The following is a 13,185-nucleotide window of genomic DNA, read 5'->3' on the forward strand; positions in this document are numbered from 1 at the left end:
CATCAATTATTTTAATATATAGTAAAAATATAATAATATCATATTATATTAATAATTCCGGTACTTCCTTACTTCTGAGAGTTTAATTTGACAATCTTACAAAAAAAATTAATAGCATATTTTGAGGGTAATTCTTCTATTTGTCAGAAAGTGAAAGATTTTTGCAAAAAATAAAAATAGTAACGTTATGTTGATGTTTGCTTGCCCCATTTGCAGGCCCGGAACTTTTTATGTCCAGCACACACATCCCTGCCACATATCCCCTTGAGTAGTGTCACCAGGAGAGTGGATATTACCATTCTTCCATGAAACAGACCTTAAAGTACAATGGCAGCAGGTTGTGCAATGGTAGTGGAATGATGAGAAGTGGGATTTCTTCTTTCTTTTTACCTCTAGGAAAAAAAGAATGTTCTTGTGAGCCCAGACTGTCCTTTCTCTTCAAAATTTGTCTTCTGCCTTGTGCCTTCAGTTCTTTTCTGTTGTCTCTTCCTTAGTATTTTTCTCTCCTGTCCTAGTTGTATCTTCTTTCATATATTTGCCATTCTTCCTCTCAATCCACTCACCCCAAGTTCCCATTTTAAAATGTTAGCTTTAAAGAAACTCTTTTCTTTAATAGAGCATTTGTATGTAACTAATAAGCAGGTAGGTTATGTATGCATACAGTAAAAATGTGTATATAAATTTGAAAACACAAAATATTTTAATGTGAATCTGAAATCTGTTGATTTTATGTGACACTAAAATTAAGTTCTGTAAGTATTAGAAATGTAAAATAAACAGTTGCTTAAGGGAATATAAAGAAAGCAGAAAGAAGGCACAATTGAGAATTAAAATATAAGATTACTTATTATTGGACATACTTAGGATGCACTTCTATTTGAAAAATAAAAATAGAACTGTAAGAGAAAAATATTGGAAATGTGTCTTGCACTACAGAATCCAGGAATGCTATTTGTCTGGCTTATTTTTAGTCTTAAAGATGACTTGATTGCACTGACTGTATCACTGGTACATATTCTGTAGACAAAGGTCTAACAAGATCCCAAGCCTGAAATTTGAAACTGGACATACTTATGCTGGAAATGCAGTACATATTTTTAACAGTGGTAATGGTTCAGCTTACTAATATGATTGTTTTATCATGGCAATTTTTAAAGTAAGATAGTTGGGGCAAAGTGCAGAGCAAGACTATGTGTCTGTCCTTTTTGCCTGTGCATTTTCTGAGAAGACTATGCAAAAAGAAAGGATGCAGGCATTACCCTCTTTAAAGCTTTATTGTGATGTGCTACTTGGAAAATAATTCCATAGTAGAATTCTGTGTAGATGGTCTTTAGCCCTCTCTCAAAGTCAAGTTTCTGTCCCTTACATATGAGACATTCTTAAATACCATAAATTATGAAATTATTTTATGCTAAACTTCAAACATTGAAAATCATCTGTGTGAACTTTGCTGTATAGGATACTTCTGTTTATATAGGCATCTCTTCTGCCCAGCATGTGTCAATTTGAAAAAAATAATAAGAGGTACTTAATAACTTTTTAAAGTGTAATATTTTGCGTAGATTTACATTTCTGACTTCCCAACACTTTTCTCTCACCCAAATATTGGATTATTTTGAAGCTTTCAGCTGATACCTTGTTTGTGACTGAGTTTTGAATGTTCTTCCTCTGCCATCATTCTTTGACTGTTCCTCCCTCTGCCATCCCATCTAACCTCTGACCCTGTGGATGATGTAGAAGATAGAGAGTGAGAAAGATACTGCTGCCTAGCCTTTTCTTACTTCAAATAGTTGAGCAGTGGTTACTTTACTGTTTAACTTTGAGTAAGTACAGAAATGACTTCTGAAGGTGATTATAACATTTAGTGAAGGAAGTAACCCATTCTTGTTTGCTCAGACTAGTAGTTTGACGTCATTTGCGTTACAGATGTGAAGGCAAGAGAGGCCTTGGGATGGGAAGATTACTTTACATTTAACAACGTAATTGTTGTTTCTTGAAAATTAGTCTAAGTTTCTTTTTTTGGCACAGAAATTAAACAAGTCACAGTCTTTTAGGCTGTAGTCATAAGACTATCATGAACGTAACAGGTGTGTAATAATGTGTTATATTTCAAGAAAATGGATATCTGATACTCCTGCCAGTTTCTTCTGGCCTGTGATTTCTCTGTTGTTTACATGATCATATGCATTGTAATACTACTCTGTTTTGTAGGACTGCTTCAGCCGTGTTAGTTCCAGAACTCATGAGATTGCAGTTCTGTGAGACACTCAGTGAGTCAGGATTTTCCCACTTTTTTTTATAGATTTTCAGTAAATCTATAATAAATAAATGAATACTTGTATAGTAAATACTAAATTATAAGTAAATAGTATTTAAGAAATAAAATAATATTAGTCTAATAAAATAATTATATGAGTCAATACAATATAAATACAAATAATATAATTACTAGATGATACATTATTCTTATGAGCCTGTGACAATACCATATTTTCAGGGAAGGGATGGGGACAAAGAGAAGAAAACAGTTTAGATCTGGCTCCTCACTTGTCTCCCAGAATATTTTGCAAGTCAAATACAGGTCAAGTTAGTTACCTTGGAATTGGCTATATTGCTATTTTCTTTAATCCTCAGAATCAAGGACAAGACAGTCTAGCCATTCTGAAGTCTCTTAGCAGGAGGCGGTGACTTCATGACAAAAGCATTCACAGCGTTGTTAGCAAATAATATCTGGAACAATGATACTGATGAGACTATGAATGTTTAAGGAGTTTAAGACATAAATACCTACTGAATTATAGCACTTGATGCAAGGAAAAGGGAATGGAAGATGTAGTAAATCCCTGTATAGTATGCTAGCCTAACAACATGAGTATGTTGTTCCCTAAGACCCCTTCTCCTTTTACTAAGAGGGTGTTTTGTTTCATGGGATGGAGAGAACAAGCAGATACCAGAGGCTGATTGCGAGGGAAGAGGCTGAATGAGAGAGGAAGCCTTTGCCATCTTTATTGAGATGGTCCCTCTGCTCCAAAGGAAGCTGTCCGTCATCTTCCCTTAACATTCAGATCTTCCTGAAGAAGCTGCCAGAAGAGTAGAGCCCAATGCATGTTGTCTGCATCATTTCATTGATTGTGAAATTCTGCAACGAACTATACATTTACAGTGAAAAGTGGCCGTCTTTCCAGAAGCTTTCTCTGGACCTTGGATCCTTCTGTCATATGCTTCAGTCAGTGGCACATCCAGTCCACCTGTGTTCACTCACAAAAAAATGTGCGCTCTTTATTCACAATGCTGTATTTGTGAATTTTCTCATAGTTTTTCTGGTTTATGAAAAAAAACTTGGTATTTTTTTGCATCTTTCAGGTAAAATTATCATTGTCTTATTCTCAGGAGTGAATTTCCTCCTACAAATGTATAGTTCTCCAGTGAACACCAAAGAAATCTTCCTTGACTATTTTAGCTACAGCCAATTATTATCCAGGGTCAAACTAACTTGTTATCAATGAAGTTGCAGAGGAGTTGGCTGTAGGCTGAAAACAGAGATGATCCAATTATTATTTTTGATGGATAAGTGATTTAATACTGAATATAGTTTGTGTGATATTAGTCCAGTCACTGTAAAGTAAAATTCCCTAAATTGGTCCAAGATAGAATGACCTTCAGTATGAACTGTAGGTCCTCATAGAACATGCCACCTGTAAACTTAGTAAAGCATCGTCTGTGTTTAAAATTTAAAAAAAGTAATATATATATATATATAATAAAATCAATTTGGCCCTTATTACAAGTACTCTTCACTGGTAGAATGAGAAAACTACAGATGTGTCAAATGTTAGCCATATCACTTCAAACATTTCACAAAGGTGCTTGGATATCCTAACAAAACAAAGGTAGGAGCAACCATATATAGTAGAATGTGTCATCACTGTGTCAAAACAAACAAAAACAGTAATAAATAAAGTAAAAAAAAAAAACACAGTAAAACTATAATATTACTGGTTGCACTTGCAGGGAGGCATGATTCTACTTTCATCTACTTAAGTACTGCTGTAATAGCTTAGGACTCACTTCTACTTGAATGTCTTCCTTTTCCAAGGCTTCTAACTTTAATTTTGGACTTGAACCAGAAAGTCTTAGTTCTTATCTGATAGATTATAGAGAAAAATAAACTAAAATATTTGATTCCATGACCCCTTTTTATCTGTCAGAGACAGTTAATTCCCACCCCCCAGTTTTCATAAGCTTCTGTCTCCTCTTATTCTGTAAATGGAAAATCCCCACTAGTTATTAGCCTGTCACTCACTTTAGTTTACCAAACTCGTCCCAAAAAGTGTGTCGTGTACCCCTGTCTCCAGTATCCATCTCATCACTCTGGAAAGTAACATATCTGCTGTCATTATCTGTAGAACTTCAGGTACAATATAATTTCTCTTATTTCCAAATTGCTGTGTCTGTACCAGCTCCTCTCCATTTTTCTGTTAGCAGCCAATTTGCACTGAAGATCTTTAACTTTCTGAATTTTCTTTTTTTTTATTGTTTTTCTTTAAATGTATCTTTCAGATTTCTGTAAGTGGTCTTTCTCCATTTGCAGAGCTCTTAATTCAGATGCAATGTTATTGTAGAAATGGGAGTATGCTCTTTAGTGTTTCCCAAGCTGGTGTTATAAAGTAAGTTTTATTTCTGTTTTTACTGCAGATAAAAGAAGCCAATTTTTGGGGATCTAACTTTGTCATGAGTGGTTCAGATTGTGGCCATATTTTTATATGGGATCGACATACTGCCGAACATCTCATGCTGCTGGAAGCTGATAATCATGTGGTGAACTGTCTTCAGCCTCATCCATTTGACCCAAGTAAGATGATCATTTTTCACAGGCTGTGTTCAGGTTATCTATAGTAAAAGTCTCAAAACTCAATCTTCAATTCTGTGTAGATCAATAGAGCATTGTAATGGTAGATTTTCATCAAACTCTTTTTTGTTCTTCCAGTATAAATTAGATAATACTGCTTATGATTTGGTCTTTTACTAATGACTTTTCAACCCTTGAAAGCCTCCTTACTCAATAACTTCTTGGAATGAAAATGTTACTGACATAGCATTTATAGAAAGTTAAGATGCAGTAAAAAGAATATCAATTTATTGCTCCCTCCAGTACATTAAATGTTTTCCATGACACAGTGAGGGAAATATGGGGTCACTGAGATGCCAGCAACACTGTGGGAATTGATACTTGAGTCTGGTCTCTACTTTCTCTGTTTGAAAATTGAGTGAAGTGTGTCTCAGACTCGCTGTCTTTGTGAGATTAAAAGAAATAAAATTCATAGAAATTTTATCAGTTTGTATTTCAGGAGAAATATTTATAGAAAAGATGAACAGAAGTAGTAGAAGGAATCAGATGTCATCTGACATGTGGATGGAATATCTGAACGATGCTACAGTTTCTGACACAGTCAAAGAAAGCATTCATGTTATTTCTTTTTTCTTCATAGCCTACATGGCTCTAGAATAACAGTCAGCTGTAAACAAATAAAGTTATAATAATACCAGATGAGGATAAGATTGTTAAACTTGTACAGTTTTCAAGTTACTGAGATGCTTCTATGGAAGTCTTATCTCCATAGTGTTTTTGTGCAATGATCTAGAAAATGGAATTTTGTTTTGGGTATTGTAGAATTGTTTATGAGAGTGTCCATTGCTTTTGTATATTTGAATGTCAAAGAAATTTACATGAAGGACATCAAAATTATCAAATATAAAACTATATTTGAAATTTTCTTGCTTCTGTCTTTGTAACTGAATTCAGAAGTCCTAAGGCTTTGTTACTAATGCGTATAATTATCAGATCACCATCAGAAATATATTAGTAGCTGAGTTTGTTCTTACTTTCTGCTCCTATGTTATGGTGGTTTCTTTTTTGTTTATTTTAAAGGTCTCTTGAAGTTTGCATATGTCTTCTTTCTCGCGTCCCATAGGGAGAATTATGTAGTTGTGTGTTCAGCATAGAGCTGACTTTTGCAATTAAATGTTTCTAGTAGTACAGTAAGTGAAGTTATTTTTCTTCAACTCCACTTACGTGCATAAAATACTGGTAAAGACATATTTAATTACAATTATTAATATTACTTATTTCTAGTTCTGGCCTCTTCCGGTATTGACTATGATATAAAAATTTGGTCACCATTGGAAGAATCCAGGATTTTTAACAGAAAACTTGCAGATGAGGTAAGAACCTTCCCTCCTTTTCCACAGTAATGTTGCATCTTCCAGGTCTACAAAAGTCTTCATTGTAAATCATTAATATTAAATTAACAGTTATTTAATATTAAACAAATGAGCTACAAATAAAAAACTGTCCTTTATGACAGCTAACTTTCCTATAATTGGCAGCACACAGAGGCACTTTGTATTTCATTAACTCCTAGAAATTATAGGTACGAAATACAGTAATAAATTATGTACGGAGAAAAGTTGGAAAAGGTATGAACAGTCACATAAGGAAGAAAAACTGGCAGGAGTCAGAAATCAAGGCACTAGTTGTCTTAGCACACATTTATGTTAGTTTGTTTAAAGAGTAATTATCATATTGAGAATTTTGTCACTTGATTTTTAGTAATTTTGAATTTTAGTAGCTTTTTCAATTAAAAATTGACTTGCAATAAATTTGACAACAGTATAGTTTGTGATTTTACATGGGTTTTGATTTGTTTGTTTGTTTAATTTGATCCTAGTATCGAAATATCTATGTAGAGAACAAGAGAACCTGATAGAAACAGAGTTTTTACCACATTAATTTTGGCTACAATAAGTATCCAAAATAGCTGAACTGACTTCTTTATAGCCGTGGAAAGGCAAGAGAGGAGGAAGAATTACATTTGGGGAGTGTTTAGTATAGATATAGAACCACATTTAAAATTAAAAGAGGACATGACCTTAGGGAGTAGGAAAAAATGGCGACGATGGGAACAAATCTCTGGACACAGAAAAAGCCTCAGAAGGAGCTGAAAAGATGAACAGGCTGTCAAAAAGGTGTTACTGATGATGCACTGGAGAAATAGAAGATGAAAGAGGAAAAATGGCAGCGTGCTATCTTCTCACTTTGCTTCTTTTTGGGAGTGATCAGCTGTGAAAAGTGCTTGATAAATATGTGAAAATAACAGAAAAGAGGAGCTTTGATTTGGCTGGGAACAGCACACTGCAGACATCTGCAAGAACATTTTCCTCAGAAGATGAACAGGCTTGAGAATGAGTCTCAAGGAAAAAAGAAATGCTTTATTTACCTGCCTTACAGCATATGGTCTTTGAGGAAGGACCGTACTAAGGTCCGAATGTGTCTCCACCTGAAGAAATTTTTATGCTTTGTGATAACCAAAAAAAACATGGTTTGAGAGGCAAGTGAAGGTGTGGGATTAGAATTTAATGGCAAAGCAAGAGGGTTGGCAAGGAACTACCTTGAGGAAGGAAGGAGGCAAAAGAGCTTAAAGGTATTTGTTAGTGGACTTCTCTTCCTTGAAACTAAGGCAGTAAGAGATGGCTATTTCAAGTAATTTAGAGGTAAGCTGTAGACATGTTCAGAAAGAATTATGGAACTGAAGAATGTTCCTGAACTGGGATAGAATAATTGCTTGTGTTCCTTGGATTTTCTCCAAAAGTTTTAAGCAGCATGAAGGTAGGAGTTTAGGATAACCTCATCTCTTTTCCTTCCCACATTCTTGGCCAGTGCTAGTGCTAGATCTTTGCTGTCTGCAACAGTTGCCATCTGGAACAGCACATTCTCTCATCAGTCCTCCTTATTTCTTGCAAGGTCTAATTTACAAAAGTTTTTTTCTCAGCTGCCTGTCTCAGTATCTACCATGGACACAGACAACAGAATGATGATCTTACTAGAATACTCTTTAGTTAGACAACTAGACAGTGAACTCTGCCTGCAGATAGCTTACTTTTCATACCACATGCAAATACTGTAATTTTGGGTTCTGTAAATGCATAGAAACTAGAAACTTTGTATTGTCAAACTAATACTGATGCACTACAATTTTGTATTCATTTTTACACTGTTTTTTTCCCCCTTCCCTGCTGCCAGGTTATAACACGTAATGAATTAATGCTGGAAGAAACAAGAAACACTATTACTGTTCCAGCTTCTTTTATGTTACGAATGTTGGCATCTTTGAATCATATAAGAGCAGGTGAGAGACTTCTTTAGAACTTGACCACCACGTTGATCTATGAAATAGCAGATGGACTGGGGAACCATCAAGATCTTCAGCTGTATGTGGCTACGTTGGGGTTTGTGAGAGGTTTCAGTGGTTCTTCATGAGTCTCTTAATAGAAGTACTTAGGAATAGCTTCTGTACTGTGAGACTTGCAGCATTTTGCAGCTGGTTGTTCTTTTTTTGTTTGTTTGATTGTTTTATCTCAAAACAAAGAACAAGAAAAATGCACAATATATTTTAGATGTTCCCATACCTGTAATAGTTTCCACCCTGTAATAGTTTGTTAGTAATGTGTTTATTAGTAATGTAGTACTAATTCTATGCTGAAACATATTCAGTAAGAAAAGATCTCTAGGAGATGAAGGCTGTGATGGAAAAAGTGTTGGGGTGACTGGAATGAATCATAAGAAACTGACACTCGTTGTGGACTTGGGATTGCCTGGGAATGAAGGAGGGTGTGAAGATCCAGGACTGTGTAGTGAGCAAACCTTTTGCTGCAGGTACTAGCATTCCGTGTTCACTAGGGTCTGAAACTGGTGATAGGAGGGGTTGCAGGGATAATAGTCACTGGAAACTCATGTTTCTGGATGTTAGTGCTTAAGCTGACTGCAGTGGGTTGAAACTGAAGAAGTAGGACAATGGAGGCATGGTACTGGGTAAGAAGCAGAGAGGGGAAGTTTTGGGAGGCTGGTATGACACAAGGCATAGAAACCTAGTAGATGAGGGTGACGATGGTGTTAAATATTGAACGTGAGGAGTCCAGCACTTGCTGAGCAGAATAGTGGGCTTGTACAGTGAGGCAGGAGGGAAGCTCTGCCTGGCAGCAGCTGCTGCTCCTCTTTCACCTCCCACTGATCTGTTAGGAGCAGACAGACAGGAAAGGAAGAGCAAAGCCACTGTATCCAGCTCAGTGGCGTGCCTCACCTCTGCCGTCAATGAATACATTAGCTGGTGTTTTTCTTCATTTATTATGTTTTCTGTGTTCCTGCTGGGTGAACTTTTTCTTAACCTAACAGTGCATGTTTGAGTGATACATCTTGAGGCAGTCGTGTTCCCACACACATTTCTGTATTTGCCTTTCTCTAAATATTTACATCAAAAAGTACTGTTTTTTTTCCTCATGTATACGGTGACAAATAGCAGTTCCCCTGTTTTCTGGAGTATACAGATTTTCTAATCGCAGCTATTCTAGTTTTAGCTCCTCAGAAAATTATTCTCAATCTCTTGGATTCACTGTCTCTTTTTAATATCATGCTTGCATTCATCTTTCCTGTGCTGACAGCCAGTCAGCACCTACAAGGTTTCTCCTTTTGTACACAAAATTCACTTTTATGCCTGGAAGTCCTTTAGAGCTTTTGCTGTCACTGTTCTTTCTTGTTACAATATATCTACCCGATCTCTGCTGTCAGTCCAGTTTCAGATTCTTTCATGGTTCTGTTACTGTATAACCCACAGCCAATGTGCATTGTGTAATAGCCCAGAGGGATACTAAATTATAAAAATTGCCAATACCCCAAAGCTTCAGAAGTTCTCTTTACTAAATCTTCTCTGTGCCTTACAGACCGATTGGAAGGTGACAGATCAGAAGGATCTGGTCAGGAGAATGAAAATGAAGATGAAGAGTAACTGGCAGTTGTGTGCAAGCACCTAGACGTTAATGGAATTTGTATAAGACATTAATTATATTTTTCCTTACAGAGCTTTAGTGCAATTCTAAGGTATTGCTTTTGGATAACCTAACCTTTTGTTTTTGAATGACCGTGTGCATGACTTTGGGAGAGTGTGCAAGTAAAATAAGCAAAAATGTTTTTAAAATGTTTTGCCATGTATGAGGGGTGCTAGAAGATGCAAAGTGCAATATTTTCCTTAACCTGCAAATGTGGGAGCTTGGATCAATGTTTTCAAGTAACTTTCATTATAGTAAAAACGTTGGTTCAAATAAATTTCTATACCTGCTGTTTGCATGTTTGTTGCTTTCTAATTAAAAGATTTGGTTGTTTTAAGTAGTGCCGTGTTTTCTCTTTGTTCAACCATCGATTTATCAGCTTGTAATTATATCCTCATTATCCCCATTGTACCCACACATACATACACAAAACTCTCTCTCTGTGAGTCTTAGTATAGTGCCACTTCATACTCTCCATGCTTGAATCGGTAGTGCTGGTGAAATAGTTCTGTTTCACTGATAGGTCTGAGCACGCATTCTTTGCAACAATGGCAGATTTACCTTAATGTCCATTGGATATAGAACAGAGAAAATGTAGTATAGATTATCTAGCGGAATGTGAATTTGAAAATTCCTCTGTTACTTCCTGGGAGTAGTTGTTTGGGATGCAAGGTAGTTCAGTCACAAAGGTACCAGACCATAACCATCCTCCATATGCTTTAGATGGCAGTGGAGAAGAGGAAGTGAAGGAAGAAAAAAGAACGTGGAACAGAGCAGCTTTGCTTAATGGCTGTTGTTGCCAAGGATGCAGGTGCCAAGGGGCTTCATCAGGAGGAATTGGGGAATGCCAAGAAGGATTATAAATCAGATGGGTCATCTCTCACTCTCTCACCAGAGTGGGAGACTTTGCACCCTGAGTCTTACAGTGCAGGCATGTTAAAAAGATGTGGAGAAAGGATATAAATTACAGAAATAGAGGGAAATGGGAAAACTAAGAGTTTGAGTTGGAGAGAGAGAGGTTTGTGAGGCAAAATAAATGGGAATTACATGGGACCCAAGTGGTAGCAAAAGGATGAGGGAAGAACAACACGAGGAGGAGAAGAGCAAGGAGATGGATAGGGATTTTTTAACTTTTTTGTATTTTTAAAGGAATTAAACTAGTTGAGAAGAAAAGTTGGTCTGGGGAATACATGAAATTAGTGAGGAAGAGCAAAGTATAAAAGCTTTAAAAGCGATCCAAAGTGAAACTAGAAAATTAAGAAATATTTGGGGGGGGGAAATATTTTGGAGGCAGAGGGTGCTGAGAAAACTGGATGTTACAGAACACTGGAGAGTTGTGGAAAATGGGAAACTTCACACCCAGAGGAGGTGAGTGCAACAGGGGATGTGAATTTGGTGAGCATTTTGAGAGTGTATCTACCCATGAGCAAGGCAGAGTGAGAGAAATCAAGGTAAGTTGTTTTGTTTAAGGCATGGAGTGAAAGTAATCTCTGGTATGGGTGTTTCTCTTTACTGGTGACAAAAGGAGAAAGGTTGTCTAAGTGGCCTTGGTGTTGGAGGAAGGAACAAAACATGAGTTTCTCCTCAGGATGTATTGCTTTGGACAACCATTTTCAGACCAGCAAGAAAAGGAAGAATATTCCATGATTTTGTTATATGCCCCCTCCTTTTTTTTTTTTTTTTTTTTTAACGGTTGTGGTGGAAACACAGTGGTCTAGAACCATGCACATCTTACTGCTCGTAGCACTGAGGAATATTTTTACTATCAAATATAAATTAGCCTTAAATTTCTATAACAGAACACAGCACTCATTTCATTCGATTTAAAGAACTATACAGTAGGTATATGTAGCATACCTGGTGTGTATATTAGTGGGGTTGTCTGCTCTGGTCTAGCTGCTAGCTGTGAGAGGAACAGAGCTGTGTTTCTGTTCTGCATGGCATCTGTCGCCCTGGTGGACATCTTCCACAGCAAGGAGTCTGGAGCATTTCTGTGAAGGAAACACAACAGCACAGTGTTTGGTGTAGTTGTTAGGCCTTCTATAGGTGAGCATCTGAAGACAATACTTGAGATGTATCTTCTTCCAAAATGGTTGACTGTGGTGTTCCTACTGAAGCTTGAGGTTCTTCGTAGAAATTAATAACTTTTGCCTTTTGTAAATAAGCTAATGCAAAAGTTGCAAACAGCAGACCTTGGCTTTAATTTCTAAAACACTCCCCCTGCTGTGCTGCATTTTCTTCTTCTTTCCTCACAGATTGAAAATTCTGCGGGGCTTTATCAAATTCAGTGTCTTTCCTCAGGGAGAATTTTTTGTGGCCCTTCTTGGTCCATTGCCTTGTAAAGATGTATTGTAAAAATCTGTCATTTCTTTAACCAGTTAATTGTGTATAGAGTCAAACCATCTCTTTGAAACGTGTATACATATTACATATAATTTTTTTTTTTTTCTCAAGTAAATGCATGGAAATGACAGCTTTTGTCTTTACAAGAGAGGTTTTATAAATCATCGCTTTGGATGTCTTTGTTTCTAAAAATAGAAAAGCTGCTTCTGCTGCTTTTGCTTTAGTCTTAGCAATTGCCAGCGAAGACTGTACAAAACAGAACAAAAGCAAAAATTTTGTGAGTATTTTTTCCAGAGATCTCCAATAAGCATGTTATTGTCAGAAGGTCTCTTGTTTATTCAAAGGCTAATTATTATTTTACAGATGCTTAGATGTGGGTTTACTAATTAAAAGGAGGGTTGAACCTCAATAAGTGCAAAAGTTTAATACTTGAAACGTTTTTCAAACTTCAGTGAAGCTTTTCAAGCAGTTTTTCTTAAACTAAGATATCCACTGTGTTTGTTTTCTTTTTCATAACCCTTTAGGCAAATTGGTCTAGGTCTCCATTCCTAGAAGCATGCAATAATGGTTGGGGGAGGCCTCATGGCGACCTGCAGCTCCCTCACGAGGGGAGCGGAGGGGCAGGCGCTGAGCTCTGCTCTCTGGGGACAGCGACAGGACCCGAGGGAACGGCATGGAGCTGTGACAGGGGAGGGTCAGGCTGGGTGTTAGGGAAAGGTTCTGCACCCAGAGGGTGGTCGGGCACTGGGACAGGCTCCCCAGGGCAGTGGTCACAGCACCAAGCCTGCCAGAGCTCAAGAAGGGTTTGGACAGTGCTCTCAGACACAGGTTTTGATTTTTGGGTGGTTCTGTGAGTTGGACCAGGAGTTGGCCAGGAGTTGAACTCAATGATCCTCGCCAGCTCCCTTCCAACTTGGGATATTCAGTGATTCTATGAATAATAGGACTTGGTGGCAGGAGCTG

General features: G+C 37.0%; 1 protein-coding gene across 13 annotated transcripts in view; it reads left to right on the forward strand.

Annotated features, from left to right (window-relative positions):
• Positions 1-10,217, forward strand: part of DCAF6 (DDB1 and CUL4 associated factor 6) — an 83,370-nt gene extending 73,153 nt beyond the window's left edge. For all 13 annotated transcript variants that reach the window (XM_035540974.2, XM_035540975.2, XM_035540977.2 and 10 more), the window contains 4 exons: positions 4,696-4,852; positions 6,134-6,222; positions 8,081-8,186; positions 9,775-10,217. In XM_035540974.2, coding sequence (XP_035396867.1) covers positions 4,696-4,852; positions 6,134-6,222; positions 8,081-8,186; positions 9,775-9,839 — 417 coding nt within the window. In that variant the 3' untranslated portion in view covers positions 9,840-10,217. The remainder of the gene's footprint in view (positions 1-4,695; positions 4,853-6,133; positions 6,223-8,080; positions 8,187-9,774) is intronic.
• Positions 10,218-13,185: the final 2,968 nt, after the last annotated feature.

This window comes from Cygnus atratus, chromosome 1 (genome assembly GCF_013377495.2).
Source record: "Cygnus atratus isolate AKBS03 ecotype Queensland, Australia chromosome 1, CAtr_DNAZoo_HiC_assembly, whole genome shotgun sequence".
In the NCBI taxonomy this organism is placed as follows: Eukaryota; Metazoa; Chordata; class Aves; order Anseriformes; family Anatidae; genus Cygnus; species Cygnus atratus.